Source organism: Telopea speciosissima, chromosome 7 (genome assembly GCF_018873765.1).
Source record: "Telopea speciosissima isolate NSW1024214 ecotype Mountain lineage chromosome 7, Tspe_v1, whole genome shotgun sequence".
NCBI lineage: Eukaryota > Viridiplantae > Streptophyta > Magnoliopsida > Proteales > Proteaceae > Telopea > Telopea speciosissima.
Genome location: NC_057922.1, coordinates 49,001,154 through 49,018,797, shown reverse-complemented (window position 1 = coordinate 49,018,797; position 17,644 = coordinate 49,001,154). Strand labels below are relative to the sequence as shown.

Genomic DNA, 17,644 nt, shown 5'->3' with positions numbered 1-17,644 from the left:
CAGTCTACAGGTTTTTTGCATTTACTAACTGAGCTAAGTTTTAAACTGATCAGTTTCATTTACCAATCAACTGGAAGGACCACATAATATTTCAGTGCATCAGGAGATTTGGTTACAATACAGAACAATAGAGCACATATTTAAGTTCCAATAATTATGCAACTCAAGCCCAAACGAATGCCCATTGTATGTGTTGTGTTTTGAATGAACCTCTGATAGATTTTCACAGACCATTCAAAATAGAACAGAAGAAAAAGTGTCCATTTTAAACCAAAGCCCTTTGATTAGCATAGTTTTAGTTCTTCTATCTAATAGGACAGTTCTCTTCCAGTGAAACCTACCCTGATTTATGCTGTCTTGAAAACAATCATTTCAGAAGAATCCCTCCTCTCAACCATATTCTTACCATAATGGGGAGAAAAACATCTTTCACTAGAGAGAGAGAGAGAGATTCAAAAGCGGCATTGCATGGGTATCACAACTCTATTCACCCAGATAACAAACTTGTCGGCAAAAAAACTAACAGGGTTCTTTTCCATGCATTAATTGGATTTAAAAATCAGCAATTATTCACCCAAAAAAAGAAAAATCAGCAATGATTTTTTCAACAGTTTCCTATTTTATATAAACAGATTGAAACAATAAATAGAATTGAAGAAAAATGTTTAGGGCATCCCTGTCTTCAATAGAAGAGAAATGAGGTAAGACAAAAAGATGTAGGAGGATAAAAAAGAATGCAAAATAACAATTGAATGACTTCTTTGTATTACTGTAGACCCAAGCGGATACTTAATTAGCGGAATTCTGAAAGGCTGTTCCATTGCAGTACACATCAATTAACTTATAAAGTGCATACCAAGCAACATTTAAACAATGTGAAAGAGACCAAACTCATAAGTGACAGATTTCTACCCTCTTTAATAAGAAGCCCGAATAATGGCAGTATCAACAACTTCAATAAGCATATTCTATCTTTTTGAAGACCCAGGTCAATCTTTGTATTAGCTTCATATCGGTTGCTGTGAACCTTTTTCCTTACTGAGCAGATCATAGAAAACCTTCGGCTTTCTGTAGCTTGAGATGCAAAGGCCCTGACATCAACAACCATTTGATTAATCACTCAAAATATTAACCAGACTTGATAGCTAATTGAATCAGAGAACATGCAGATCAAGAACAATATAGAAATGGCCAGGTTTCTTCAACTCCTTTGGATTGACTCAACTTCTACAGCAAACAATGCCAGTCACTAGCATAACTGGCTTCGTTGAGTCAATCAAACATTGGTATTATATCATGGCAGAACAAACAATTAGTTGTGTCCAGTCATGCGGTCTTTGGATCTTGGCAATTGAACCTTCAGAGTTTACTCTCGCTCATCCTTGGAAAGTTCCCCCCATGTGACTTCACAGTTTCTTACCATATTCAGATGCTTGCATAGGATATTATGTGACTACTGAAACTTGAGGACAGAAATTTCCAAGTGAAAGCTGAATTTCAAAAAGGGTAATGATCACATCACTGGCAATCAAATCATATGATAGAAAAAGGTATCCGGGGTGTCTATGTAAATACATGGGTTACAGAAATACCCCATGAAGCTCTTTCTGCTCATGAAGTTGATAGGCAATATTTACCTATCAGATCATAATTATGATCCTTTAATGTGAGCTATCATTTTCCTTTCACATCATAACAATGAACCTTTTCTATTTTTCAATAGATTTCTTTGTTGAAAAATAGAAAGTTCTCACATTTATAAAATAACAAAAACTTCTGAAGTGCTGATTGAAACTATTTATTCCACAATTAAGCATGAGCTCTTTGGAAAACATAGCTAAACCAACCATAGCAGAAGTATTCAAGAGCCCAAAACCATCATAAGAAACAGAATGCAAAATATGTGATTTGAGTGAAATATCCATATGAGAGGGGAGCTATCATTGAATTGGGAATTAAATAGAAGATCATATAAATCTTAATCTGAAGGCAAAACATTATTCAAGACAATTAAGAGAATAAACTGGATTCTCCCACTGAAACAACTAATTGACTTGCATATGCAATTTGTATGAAGGATTCTAGTAGTGGACAAACCTAGGCGCCACGGTTAAGTTGCACTATTGCAACCATCAGGTTGCAGGATTGAAACATGGAAACAGCCTCTCCGCAGAGCGGGGGTAAGGCTGCGTACATTTGTCCCTTCCAGACCCTGCAGTAGCGGGAGCCTCATGCACTGGGATGCTCTTTATGAAGGATTCTATTATCTTCTAAACTAATTACTGGAAAACACATATCTGGATCTGCTAAGAGGTAATGAGTTACAGAATCTTTTATTGACCTGATGCAGAGTAGAAAACCCAGGAGTTACAATCACACTTATTCTATAATTTGGTCAAATTTTAATGTCTCTTATTTTGGGGCAGAATAAAGGCATTTATAATAATTTTCTTCAATTATATTATGGGTAATTTACACATACCGCCCCTGAAGTTTGACGAAAGGATAATTTTACCCCCCAGTTTTGAAAAATTCTGCGTACCCCCCTGAGGTTTGCAAACAGTAACAAATAAGTCCATTCCATCAGTTCATGACTAACAGTGTTAAAAATAAGAGGTGAACTGACAAAATTACCCTTGCAAAAAAAGAAAAAAAAAAAAGAAAAAAAAAAACCTGCAACGGGAAGATGAGTTGCAGGTTTCAAAATCCTTTCAACCCTTAAGAAATTTAGGGTTTCAAATTGGGAAAAAATCCCAGATCAAAACCCTTTTGCGTACCTAAGATATTCACTGCCATTGATTCCTCCCTCAGCCACGCCGGCTCACTAGCCCTGCTATCGACTTCCCCCGCCTTCTTGGCTGCAAAAACCCCCACCGCTACACAAGGAATCTCCCCTTCTTCTAAGGGAAGGGGGGCAGCCCCACCACCCACAGCAAGCACCCCTTCCTCACGGATCACACTCTCCACCTGGCCCACCGAGACCAAAGCCCCAGTGGGAGCAGTGGCAGTAGCGCTCGGGTCCTCTTCAGCGATCAACGGGTACCGATGTGCCGCAGCCTGTTGCGCCACTGGCCGCCATCGTCCACCCCTAATCCTCTGACCAGGCACCCCTCTTCCCCCTGTTGCACCACCACGCGAAGTGCCCTCTCCCCGTGGAATAAAGATGCCGTCTCTAGTTCTGTCCCCTTCCGCAACACCACCAGCCGCAGCGCTTGTACCGATGCTTCCATTAGCACCACCCACGCCGGCAGAGTCAGGGAGACCACCCGCAGGCTTACTCCTTAGCGCCTTTCTACATGACTCCTTCGAGTGGCCAATCTTTGAACAAGACTCACAATAAGAGGGAAGCCTCTCATAAACAACACTCTGGTGAAAGCCATTCGCAATGCAGCCAATCCACACCCTCGTCGGAAGTGAGGCTTACAAATCCAATTAAAATGTAATATTTCTCTCGCCTGGAGTATCTCTGGTGCGCAAAAGGGTTTTGATTTGGGATTTTTTCCCAATTTGAAACCCTAAATTCCTTAAGGGTTGAAAGGGTTTTGAAACCTGCAACTCATCTTCCCCAATCGATTTGGGGAAGATGAGTTGCAGGTTTTTTTTTTTCTTTTTTGCGAAGGTAATTTTGTCAGTTCACCTCTTATTTTTAACATTGTTAGTCATGAACTGACGAAATGGACTTATTTGTTACTTTTTGCAAACCTCAGGGGGGTACGCAGAAATTTTTCAAAACCGGGGGATAAAATTATCCTTTCGTCAAACCTCAGGGGTGGTATGTGTAAATCACCCTTATATTATTTGAGGTTGGAGCAGAATTTGATCAATTTTAGTGCTATTTTTGTTAATGTCAAAAGGGAGATACTTCAAAGTGATAATTTTCAATACCTACGTTAAACCATATATAAAGGAGGAAAAAATTGAAGATGATGTTACACCTAGAATTAGAGCAGTGTGGATGAAGTAGAAAGGTGCTTTTGTGAGTGTTTGTGTGACCGCTCTACATACCACTAATAAAAGAATTGCTACAAGATCAGCAATGATAAATGGATCTAAATGTGAGACGGTAAAGAAACAAAATATAAACAAAATTAGTGTAGCTGAGAAGAGGACGTTGAGATAGATAATTGGTAAAACCAGAAAATATAGATAAGTTTAAACACACTAAAAGTAATTTAGGGGTAGCTCCAATATGTGATAAATTGAGTCATCTTAGGTGGCCTAGACATCTGCAGTGGAGGTCTCTAAATGCACCGAAAAGGAAGACTGATTTATTAAAGATGGAAAAGCTACAAGAGTAAAGGGACATGCCTAAATTGAACATCCAGAGAAGTGGTGAGGAAAGAGATGCTTGGCTTAAAATTAATTAAAAAAAAATGCACTGAATAGAGTTGAATAGTTAAATGGGATTCATGTAGCAAACTCCATTTAGTTAGGATAAGGCTTAGGCGAATTGAGTTGAGTTTTGGGTTGTGAATTTTTCATATTCTAAATTTGAGTTTTCTTTATTTTATTTTTTAAGTCAACATTGAATCTCATAAAGTATTACTATCAAATTCTTAAGGCCAATTTTTTAAGGTTAAAACTTGTTCGTTGTGCATGTTTTTGCTTCATTTGAAAGAATCAATTCTCTTTCTAAAGAGACAAAATCCTCAGAAATCCAAGTTGATTTGGACAGTTCAGGTCAAAACTGGCATGGTCATAATTAACTTAGAATCTAAGCTTGAGTCTAACTTAAAAAGAAATGAAGCTAGATTTCAACCCCCTACAAATTATTACTCATTTGTTTTCTTTCTTAAGAAAGAAAAGTGTTGAGCACATGATGCATTGTGCTAGTGTTGTCATTGTTGTCAACACACTAAGTCAGCAAGTTGTCAGTACAATGGGCAGCAGCTGGGGAGATGTATGAGATGAGCAGATAATATGGCACCAAAAGAGGTGCCACAGTCAGAATGGTTAACCAAAAGAGGTGTACCTTGGGGAAAGGTTGGTACTGGTTCCGGGAGGTGCTGAATTTGGTTTCTTCTACCCGGGCTTTTGTGACCTTTGCGTTTCGTGAAAGCAACAGGGTGGTTTGATTGGTTGGCTAACCTTGCATGCGACTCTGGGTCTTCTAACATCTTCCATCAGGGCTTTCTCCCTTCCGGGAAACTTCAGGGTATTCTTCGAGAGGACAAGGCTGGTCTGTCGATTCTCAGAAAATAGCACGTGTGAGTTTAATCCCCTTGTAGGGGTAAGGAGTTGCAGTGAGGACTAGAGTGTGATTGCGTTTTTGGGTTGGGGTAAGGTGGTATGTCCCCCGCCTTGTATTCTTCATTATTTTTTTATTATCAATAAAATTCTAGGGGCTGGCCCGGGTGATGCAGAAGCCGAAACCATGATTAAGTTGGCTGTTCTTTGATTTTTCGTTGGAGCCTTTTTATTTGTTTGTTCTTTTAGCCTAGGGTTAAAACAGTCTTTTTCATGGTTTATCTTCTTAGTTCCCCTCCACGATTTTAGAGGGATTAGTATTTTATTTTATTTGTTTTAGTTGTTTACACTTATACTCCTATTTAGAGTATAAGTCTATTCTATGTTTTATAATTAGGATTCAGATTAGGAATCCCAACTCCTAATCTGATTAGGATTGCTTTAGATTGATTATTTGTAAGGCCTTTAGGCCCCCTTTATTATTATAAATAGTAGAATTGTGGGAGGCTCCCCACCTATTATGTTTGAAATTTTGTTTCTTCTTGCTGCTGCCGCCATGACTGCTGCTGCTTCTCTGTCTTGTGTGTCATATCAAGACCCCTTGTGAGTAATATCAAGGGCTAGGGCTGGAGTAATCCGGCGACTCCTTGCATCTTGCAGATCGGGAGGTTCGCTTCTTCTTCCTTCAAGTTCTTCAAGGTTGCTGCTGCTGAAATTCTGCAATTCCAGTAAGAGTTACAATTTCCTGCAACTTTATCATCTCTTCTTCTTATTTCCATCTAACCTAATCGACTTCCCCAAACCCTAGCTTCATCTACATTCATCACAGCCCTATTCCCTCATCAGATTACACTCAAAACCTAACCACAGGTCCATCACAGTAACCCTCCCACTCGATCTCAGTTGCAGCCTCACCTATCCACTACAAACCCTAAATCCCTCCCTCAACATAAAAACCCAGAAACCCTAAGATCTGCCTAGACCTAACCAGCCATCAAAACCCCACCAAAGTCCAGCCGAACCACCCCCTCCCTGCTAGGAAAACTCGACCTAAAGCCCAGCCCCTAAATCTGCTCCTAAACCCTAGTTTCAGCTTAGATCCTAAATCTGAAAACCCAAAACCCTAACCCTAATATTTCTGAATTTCTATTTCTTATTCAAACCTCATTAAAACCTATTCTAATAGACTCCTAAAATTCTGCAGACCATTACCCAATAAAACCCTAACTCAATCTCCCATTCCTAACCCTAATTTTGCCCTAGTTACCTAAACTGCCCATTCGGCCAACCCTAAAACAGAACCTGGTCCTAAGTGAGATTTATTTCACCTAGGCTACATTAAATTGGTATCAAAGCCATGGCTGAACATGGCAGCCCTGCTATGGATCCCACACGACCACCCCAACCTGATTCCCTGCTGCAATCATGGCTATGCTGCGTAAGATCTCAACAGACCAGCAAGTTCTTGGTGATCGAATGACAACAATAGAACAAAGGCAAGCTGTGCCTCTTGTAAGCAACCCTCTATATGTAGAGGAAGACAGATTCCAAGTTCATTCTGAAGTACATGGAACTCAGGAAGGGATGAATATCATAGAAGTCATCCCGGACGTCACGGGGACCACGAGAGATCGTCTAGACATGACCGAGACTACGGGGATCGACGTAGGTATGACAGAGATGACTACAGAGAAGACAGGGACAGAACTATCAAGCACCTCGAAGACCTAACTTTGAGGAATATTTGAGGTCCTACTTCACTGGAGATGAAGCTACTAACCGGCAGTTCGATACACGAGAGGTCAAGCTAGAATTGAAAGAGTATGATGGGCATGGTGATCCACAAAAATTCTATGATCGCTTGCTGCCTTAGATGACTACTTTGACGGTACGATTTGCACAAGACCGAAAGATGAGACCGCACGCACTAAACTAATTGGTTCTGCTCGAGAATGGTGGCGCAAGGCAGAGCGGGACATGGAACGTGAAGGTAAAGCACCTACCAACCGGGAGGATATGAAGTATGATTTGAAAGAGAAGTACTTACCAAGACACTACACCGCTCGTATGCAAGATCAATTCAACTCCCTTCGTCAAGGGAACATGACGTATCCGAGTACATGCAAAAGTTTGACTCTCTCTCATCTCGCACCGACACAATAGAAAGTGCTACTCGTATGTTGTCCCGATTCCGGTTGGGATTGAGATCCGACATCCTCGGGGCTATTGGCGTTGTGGATGTTCTGACATCAAGGATTGTTTTGAGAAGGCATCAAGGCTCAAGAATTATTGGTTGGGAATAGAGGATTTGATTCTTCCACCGAGGGTACTGTCAAAACTTTTCAGCATTCAAGTCTACTACCACTAGTCACAATCGAACCGAAATTCTACTGCTGGTCCTACTCGATCAGGCTACTCACGGTAGTTCTTCCCGTCCTCCACGTGCTGATTATAAAGGTAAAGCTCCCATGGACAACAATGAACCCCACAAGTGTTTCCATTGCAATGAACTTGGGCACTATGCCAAAGATTGCCCACAAAAGCATAGACTGTTAATGTGGCTGCCAAGGCGGAGGAAACCTCAAGAGCACGATGAGCATGGCATATATGCACTACCCCCGATAGTGATGAAGACTTAGACCGTCACCTTGAAGATCTAGATGGTGGTGCTCAAGGTGTCCATTCAATTGCTCCAGCTTCATGGATGATGTGGTTGATTGTGCACAAGGTAATTGGGAACATTTCACGGAGGAGAGATCAAGCAAGTTGCTTGTTCTTGAAGAGGTGGGGCTGAATGAGAAGGTTATAAATATTGAAGACCCTTTGGAGGTTGAACACATTGATTTTGTGATGCCCCCTCGTTCTTCAAGAGAAGGCCCCACGACTTAAGACCATTTTCCCACTGTTATAACTTCAACAGAATTCGCCAGGGAAGTGTTGAAGCTGCTGCCCACTTGTTACTTCCTCCTCCTCATCACAAGGTTCGTGGACGAGTTTCTTCACACAAGCACGGTACGTGGACTCCCATTCATGAAGCCAACAAGCTCACTCTGTGCCGGAGCGTTGCATGGATTTCACCCATTCATCGGAGATGAATGTTTCTAAGTCGGGAGAGTTGATGCAGGCTTGAAACCATGATTAAGTTGGCTGTTCTTTAATTTTTCGTTGAGCCTTTTTATTTGTTTGTTCTTTTAGCCTAGGGTTAAAACAGTCTTTTTCATGGTTTATCTTCTTAGTCCCCTCCACGATTTTAGAGGGATTAGTATTTTATTTTATTTGTTTTAGTTGTTTACACTTATACTCCTATTTAGAGTATAAGTCTATTCTATGTTTTATAATTAGGATTCAGATTAGGAATCCCAACTCCTAATCTGATTAGGATTGCTTTAGATTGATTATTTGTAAGGCCTTTAGGCCCCCTTTATTATTATAAATAGTAGAATTGTGGGAGGCTCCCCACCTATTATGTTTGAAATTTTGTTTCTTCTTATGCGCCACGCACGCGCCGCTTCTTGCTTCTCTGTCTTGTGTGTCATATCAAGACCCCTTGTGAGTAATATCAAGGGCTAGGGCTGGAGTAATCCGCGACTCCTGCATCTTGTTAGAGTTGTTAGAATATCTTGTATAGGGGTAGTTCTGTCATTGTCTAGTTATAAGACATGACTAAGTTGTATTTTATTTTATTGTCTTATTTCTCCTTACCTCCCTAGGGAGGCTTGTGTAATTTGGAAGACTTAATGAATGAAGCTAATATGTGTGTTGAGAATCACTCTCAACACACATAATCGATTCTCCCATTCTCTCCTTCTTCTTCTTCTTCTTCTTCTTCTTCCTGTAAACTTCTTCTCTTACCGCATTCGATCTACCTTTGAGTTTCAACTTGGTATCGTAGCCAACATCTCTGTTGAGAGTCGGCCGAGCTCGGTCCTCATCTTCTCCTCTCTTTGGAACCCTATAAATGTAAAGGGGGTTCCATTGAGGCTGTATATGTGAAACCTATACTCCTTACAGTCTTGGGAGTGGTATTCCCTAAGTTGGAGAGAGTTTCGAACTGCCAAGGTGACTTGAAGCTATGGAGGAAGACGCAAGTTACCGCTTGTGAAGCTTCTTCTTGGTTCTCCTTCTCTTCTCCACATCTTGGCATGAGACCTATTGGAGTTGCATCGCTAGGGGTGTTGTTTCAGACCCCAAAGCTCTTGCTTGTTGAAAAAGAAATGGTGCCTCGCTGCTAGATGTTTTGAAGACTTGAAACCAGGCTGCTTTTCCGCCACCTGGAGTGTCTCGCTTGATTCTGCCTTTGGCAGCTTGGATGACCTTGGAACTTGTCCCATTTGTGTCGTATGGGAGTGCTTTTAAGCCCTAAGAGCCTGCCCTTGAAGGTGGAGAGTCCGAGGACTATTCGTTTTTTTTTTACTACACACGTATCGGCTACTCGCTTTTTGTCTTCTCCGAGGTCCGTGTATTGGATGGCTGAATGTGATAGTATTACATCTTGATACACTTATCGGGTGTTATGGACTAAAGGTTCTTGGCTACTAGCAGAATTTGGTTTGAGTTATACAAGTTTTGCTCTTCATATGCTTGCTGTTTTTGAGGCTGGCCTCGCCTTGTGGTTTGGTTGATTTGGGACTTTTTTTTGTATTGGTCTGTCTCCTTGTTTTGGGTTGAGTATACTCCCCACTTGCGCAAACAATTTATATTGATTGTTGAAGTATTTGCCTATTATGTCCACCGTGCGGACATGATTCGAGGTCGATGGACCAATTACAGCCGGCAGCCCAGTGGTGGTTTCCCAACCACGGCTTCCTTTGATAACCCCAACACCCGGATCTCAGTTGTGAAGTTGACAATACCAACTATTTGGATTGGTCCTGCTCCGTGAAGTTGTCCCTACGTAGTAGGGGAAGTTGGGTACATTCATTGGTCTATCACAGCTCTCCGCTACTACGATGCAGCTATCTCAGTGGGAGACTCGAAAACTCCACCGTCGACTGGCTGATCTTTTCCATGAAACCCGAGATAGGTCGGAGATTTATGAGTAAGGAGACTGCTAAAGATATTTGGGACGGTGTATCCAGAATTTTTGATAGAGTTGAGATTCCACGAAAGTGTATCAAATTCTCCAAAAATCATTCATATGAAACAAAGGATAGGAGTATATCTCGAGTACTACAACTCGTTATTAGCTTGTGGGAGGAGTATGATCATTATACCAATCTCCAATTATCCAATGCCGAGGATCGTGCAAAAGTCTACAGGAGCCAAGAAAAGGAAAGGATCCTTATTTTGCTTGGTGGTCTTAACTCAATATGAACCCCTTCGCCGCAAATCTTAGGGAGGTCTCCATTTCCATCTCTCGATGATGTGTGCGTTATTTGCAAAGGAGGAAACCCGGAGGACCACTATGGATATCAGTACCTCAATAGAGAGGTTCCGCTTCTTGCTTTCCAGCTCCCAAAAAGACCGGAAAAGGGGGGAAAGGCCGCGAGAGATACAAATGCGACCATTGCGGCAAGCTTGGACATACCAAGGACCGGTCTTGATCTTCTGGGCAGCCCCTGGGATGCGTGGTAGTTCATCTCACGCCCGTGGAGGCAAGCGAGGGGAGCTAAGGCTCATTCCGCGACATCCGAGTCCGAGCCACCGGGACCGCAGCTGCTCTCCGATTCCCCTCTCACAGAAGATATTGCAGCCCTACGCTTGATGTCTCACCTTGAGGGTCAGCCATCGGTTCTAGCCTCCGGAGGGTTGACTACTTCTCGCCTCCGCCTCCGCAGTCTCATCCGCTACCCCTACGCATCCACTGGATCATCGACTCGGAGCCTCCGATCACACGACCGTATGTCCCAAGACTATGATTCTATTCCATTTGTTCGGCCGGGACAAGGTAAGGGTTGCGATGGTTCCCTTTCCTCTCTCTTGGTAAGGGTAATGCGCGGTTACTCCTTCTATTTCCCTGAGTCGCCCTTCATGTTCCTGACTTTGCTACTAACCTATTATCAGTGAGTCACCTAACCAAATCCTTACATTGTTGTGTCACTTTCTTTCCTTCTTATCGTGTCTTTCGGATTTGGAGACAAAGAGGGTTATTGGCAGTGGGACCGAGAAAGGAGGACTCTATCTTCGAGCCACAACCTGCTTCAATCTATCGCTGCAGCTTATGTTTGTGGTCGGCATGACCGGAGTGCTTGAGTCTCGTTATGCTTTGGCATCAACGTTTGGGTCATCCTCTTTTGTTGTTATGAGGAGACACTTACCCCACTTGTTTACTTCCTTTCCCGCATCTTATGTTTTTCAGTGTGAATCTTGTATTTTTGCTAAACATTGTCGCACATCTTATCCTTATCGTGGTAATAGATCTACCGCACCTTTTTCCCTTGTTCATACTGATGTTTGGGGCCTTCTCCTACTACTTCCTTATCCGGTTTTCGTTATTTTGTTTCATTTGTGGATGACTATTCTCGGTCTACTTGGACTGTTTTGTTAAAACAAAAGAGTGATGTTTGTGATGCTTTTAAGGAGTTTTATCACTTTATCGACTCAATTTGGTACTCACATCAAAATTGTTAGATCCGATAAGGGGGTGAGTACATGTATGGGGGCTCCAACATTTCTTTTTCGATAAGGGCATCATCCATCAACCGGCGTGTGTTGACACCCCACAAAATGGGGTGGCTGAACGAAAAACCGCCATTTGCTGGAAATCACCAGAGTCTTCTCTTTGTATGCACGTGCCTAAGACCTTCTCGTCGATGCCCTTCTTACCGCGCCTTTCTTATTAACCGATGCCAAGTCCACTCGCTCCAAATCCCCGCTCTTCTTTCTCTTCAATCCTCAGTTTTTTCCTTATCTCCACGCGTCTTTGGTTGTGTTTGTTATGTACATGTCAACAAATCAGCCCGCACCAAGCTTGATCCCAAAGCTCTCAAGTGCATCTTCTTAGGCTACTCTGATTCCACTAAAGGGTATAAGTGCTACCATCCTTCTTCCCGAAGGCGATTTCTCTCCAAAGATGTCACCTTCTTTGAGTCTATTCCTTTTTTTCTTCTTCCCTCGCCATTCTGTTGTGGGGAGAGTATTAGCAAGATGAATGTAATGCGGATGTCATTCCCTTCCTATCCCCTTTGCTACCTCCACTTCCCCATTTCTATTTGATATTGGAAAGTACAAAGAAGTGGATGTTGTGGATGATGTTGATGTTGATGGTATTGGTGATGGTGATGCTAGCAGACAAAAGGAATACAAGGGGATAAGATTCAAAGAAGATGGTGTATTCACAAGAGGTGAATGCTTGTTGAAGGAAAAGGGAAGCAACCATGGTACAAGCGACCCTGCCAAAACCCCTCTTTGGATCCGAGATCCTCGGCCTCATCCTCTTCATCAGGTAATCCCTCTCCTTCTGAATTAGATCTTCCCATTGCTATTAGAAAGGGGAAGAGAACCCACTAATCCCATAGCCCAGCTTTGTTTCCTATGACTCCATTTCTCCTACAGTGTTGCTTTTTCCACTGCCCTCGAGTCTTCTTCTATTCCCAAAATGTCACGAGGCCTTATCCAATCCAAAATGGATGCAAGCAATGATACGAGGAAATGGTGGCTCTAGAGAAGAACAATACTTGACACTTGTTGATCTTCCCGTGGGGAGAACTCCAGATTGGATGTAGATGGGTTTATACAATCAAGTATAGATCCGATGGTACAATGAAAGGTACAAAGCTCGGTTGGTTGCAAAAGGGTATAGTCAGTGTATGGCATTGACTACCAGGAGACTTTTGCCCCTGTAGCCAAGCATAACTCCATCAGGGTTCTTCTTTCGTGAGCAGCCAATAAAGATTGGCTTGTGTACCAATTAGATGTGAAGAATGCATTTCTTCATGGAGATTTAGCGAAGTTGTGTACATGCAGCCTCCACTGGTTTTAAGTGTCCTCACCTGAAGGGAAAGTGTGTTTGTTGAAGAAAGCTCTTTATGGCCTAAAGCAGTCTCCTAAGGCCTGGTTTGAGAGATTTAGACAAGCCATTCTGAAGAATGGGTATTCCCAGAGTCACGTGACCACACCTTGTTTATCGGAGAGGTAATGGTACAGATTACAGCTCTCATTGTCTATGTTGATGACATTGTGGTATTGGGAATGATGTTCTTTGAGATAGATAGATTGAAGTCTTATCCGGCTAAACAGTTTGAGATCAAAGACCTTGGAATCTTAAAATACTTCTTGGGTATTGAGGTATCTAGATCAAGGAAAGGGATCAACATTTGCCAAAGGAAATTTGTCTTGGATCTTCTCGAAAGAGACAGGGGATGATGGGGTGCAAACCAGCCACTTCCCCATTGATCCGAATCATAAACTTGGTGATGAATGTGGTTCTTCTCTTATAGATGCAAGCAAGTACCAGAGGTTAGTTGGGAAACTAATCTATCTCTCCCTAACTCGACCACATATCTTATGCAGTTGGAGTGGTGAGTCAATTCATGCATGCTCCTGGGGTGGACATCTGGATGCGGTATATCGCATCATCAAATACTTGAAATCCTGTCCAGGAAAGGGCCTTCTATTTGCAGGCATGACCATTTGGATTGAAGGCTACACGATGCCGATTGGGCTGGTTCACTCGACAGGAGATCTACTTCGGTATTGTACCTTCTGGTGGTAATCTAGTTACCTGGAGGAGCAAGAAACAACCAGTTGTTGCTCGATCTAGTCGAGGCCGAGTTTAGGGCCATGGCCCATGGAGTATGTGAGCTTATATGGCTAAAACGACTTCTTCACGATTTGAGCTTTGAAACTGAAGGGCCAATGAGACTTTATTGTGACAACAAAGCTGCCATAAAGCATTGCCCATAATCCGGTTCAACATGATCGAACCAAGCATATTGAGGTCGATCGTCACTTCATTAAAGAAAAGTTGGATTCGGTGCATTTGTACTCCTTTGTGAAAACAGGTGATCAAGTAGCGTATATCTTCACCAAGGGTCTCTCTTCTAGTCTATTTAGTACTTATTGTACAAGCTGGAATGTATGACATTTATTCTCAGCTTGAGGGGGAGTGTTAGAGTTGTTAGAATATCTTGTATAGGGGTAGTTCTGTCATTGTCTAGTTATAAGACATGACTAAGTTGTATTTTTATTTTATTGTCTTATTTCTCCTTACCTCCCTAGGGAGGCTTGTGTAATTTGGAAGACTTAATGAATGAAGCTAATATGTGTGTTGAGAATCACTCTCAACACACATAATCGATTCTCCCATTCTCTCCTTCTTCTTCTTCTTCTTCTTCTTCTTGCTGTAAACTTCTTCTCTTACCAGATTCGATCTACCTTTGAGTTTCAACTCATCTTGCAGATCGGGAGGTTCGTCTTCTTCTTCCTTCAAGTTCTTCAAGGTTGCTGCTGCTGAAATTCTGCAATTCCAGTAAGAGTTACAATTTCCTGCAACTTTATCATCTCTTCTTCTTATTTCCATCTAACCTAATCGACTTCCCCAAACCCTAGCTTCATCTACATTCATCACAGCCCTATTCCCTCATCAGATTACACTCAAAACCTAACCACAGGTCCATCACAGTAACCCTCCCACTCGATCTCAGTTGCAGCCTCACCTATCCACTACAAACCCTAAATCCCTCCCTCAACATAAAAACCCAGAAACCCTAAGATCTGCCTAGACCTAACCAGCCATCAAAACCCCACCAAAGTCCAGCCGAACCACCCCCTCCCTGCTAGGAAAACTCGACCTAAAGCCCAGCCCCTAAATCTGCTCCTAAACCCTAGTTTCAGCTTAGATCCTAAATCTGAAAACCCAAAACCCTAACCCTAATATTTCTGAATTTCTATTTCTTATTCAAACCTCATTAAAACCTATTCTAATAGACTCCTAAAATTCTGCAGACCATTACCCAATAAAACCCTAACTCAATCTCCCATTCCTAACCCTAATTTTGCCCTAGTTACCCTAAACTGCCCATTCGGCCAACCCTAAAACAGAACCTGGTCCTAAGTGAGATTTATTTCACCTAGGCTACATTACCGGGTCCCAGGTAATATTCGGGTTAAAAAAAAAAAATGACACCAAACATTGTCAGTGTAGTGGCAGAAGCATGACTGTTATGGCAGATAGCAGTGAGTTGATAAGCATATGATCAACTAGGCTAGAAGGCCATGGAGACATCTATCAAGATGTTACATTCATTACAGGAATCAAGTTCAATGTCAGTGTTAGGCTACATGGATGAGATTGCATAGCTTGAGGCTGATATGACAGTTAGCTATGGCAGTGGCAAATGATATGTCAGTGACAAGCTACATGGATGAGATTGCATAGCTTGAGACTGATATGACAGGTAGCTATGGCAGTGGCAGATGATATTTGCATATCATTGGAAGGTCAATGGTGTAGTTGTGAAGACCATTGAACGCACCTAGAGTTGAGCTGAACTATTTACAGCTAACATTGTGTGCCATTGAGCTTGCATTATGGGCTGATATGGAATGTGGACATGGCCAATGTAATTCTGTGTGTGTTGGAAGATGTTATGAGAGACTTTAGAATGTGTGATGATGATGTGTTGCTGTGCATATGAAGGCAGTCAGTTGAGTGGTGGATGTTATGAGCAGATGCAGAGGCTAAGGTAATATAGCAGTATTGTAGAGCAGCAGTTTCAATGATTTTTTTGAGCCATCATTTAGTTGGAATTTGGATGAGCTCAAAATATAAGATACGAAGTTATATGATCTGGCTTTCCATGAAAATTTGAATGAGGTTCAACTGATAATGGAATGGAGAGTCACGGCATAATCTTCAGGAATGGTGCGTTGCTGAAAGCAGCACCTTGCCACCTTCTGCACATCAGTGATGTTCAAGCCACATTTTGGAAATCGTGCACTCAATCTGGGTTAATAGTTCTTCAAATGATGTATTACTTTGAGTCTGCTTTCCATTGCCACTAGAATAAGGTCAAACGGATCTTGGATGAGAGAGTTATGGCCATTTCCGTAGAGACGCGTAAATCTGCCCAAAATAAGCTTCATCGGTCATCCGTGCCTTAATTTGACTGTCTGCGGACACAAGGATTGGCATCCATGATCTGTGTCCGTCATAGTCAGCAGCTACTGTTTCTGAAAAATTCTCTCAGACACAAGGACAGACATCCATAGGTTGTTTTTGAGCTGCAAGTGGACTCATCTCGTGTTGTTGCGGTTCACCTGATTTTGAGTCGATTTTTGAGCATCTTCCAAGCAGAATTAGAAGAAGGCTATTTCTATCTGATGGAATTCTGGGAATAATGGCTTGTGACTTTATGATCACAGCCCTACTTTATTTATAATGGATGAGAGAATATTCTAGAATAGGTACAAGTACAAGAATACCCCTAAAAATAGATAAAGACCAAACTACCCTTGTACCCATATTACAACACTCCCCCTCAAGTTGGTGCATAGATGTCACACATGCCCAACTTGCATATGATTGGGTGAAAAATATTTCCACTAAGATCCTTAGTAAACACATCCGCTAATTGCTTCTCAGTCTTAACAAACGGAATATTAATAATTCCTTGTTCTAGCTTCTCCTTGATAAAGTGATGATCGATCTCAACATGCTTCGTTTGATCATGCTGCACCGGATTATGAGCAATGCTGATGGCTGATTTGCTGTCACAGTAGAGCTGCATCGGCAGTTGAACTGGAACACAAAGATCCTGAAGTAGACCCAGGAACCACAAGAGTTCACAAATTTTATGGGCCATAGCCCTAAACTCAGCCTCTACACTTGATCTAGCAACCATTGCCTACTTCTTGCTTCGCTAAGTGACTAGATTGCCACCAACAAGAGTACAATACCCAGAGGTAGATCTTCTATTGGGAGAACCAGCCCAATCAGCATCAAAGAAGGTTTCTATACGTAGGTGGTCATGGGGAGAAAAAAGAGCATCTTTACCAGGAGCCGACTTGAGATACCTCAAAATTCGATACACAACTTCCAAGTGAATGGAATGGGGATCATGCATATACTGACTAACTAGGCTGATAGAAATACAATATTTGGCCTAGTGTAAGAGCAATAGATCAATATCCCAACCAATCTCTGATAGCTTCTTTGTCAACTGGCTCACCATCCTTCCTTTTAAGATAGGAATTTGCCTCGAGTGGTGTATCAGCTGGTTTTGCAACCCAGCATCCATGTATTAGATAAGAGGTCAAGCCTATACTTCTGTTGAGAAAGGGAGATACCTTTAGTTGGCCGAGCAACCTCAATCCCAAGAAAGTATTGCAACTTCCCTAGGTCTTTAATCTCAAACTCTATGCCTAAAAAGGTCAACAATTTCTACAACATCACTCCTTGTAACCACGATGTCATCAACATATACAATGAGGACCATAATGAGCTCTCCTGGCTTCTTAATGAACAAAGTGTGATCAGTGTTACTCTATTTATAATCAACAGACACCGTTGCTTTAT

General features: G+C 42.0%; 1 protein-coding gene across 1 annotated transcript in view; it reads right to left on the bottom strand.

The window, feature by feature from the left end:
- Positions 1-742: 742 nt before the first annotated feature.
- The window catches only part of LOC122667514 (fatty acid amide hydrolase-like), a 61,877-nt gene continuing 44,975 nt past the window's right edge, over positions 743-17,644 (bottom strand). Inside the window, exon 24 of the mRNA XM_043863795.1 lies at positions 743-1,091. Coding sequence (XP_043719730.1) covers positions 1,008-1,091 — 84 coding nt within the window. The 3' untranslated portion in view covers positions 743-1,007. The remainder of the gene's footprint in view (positions 1,092-17,644) is intronic.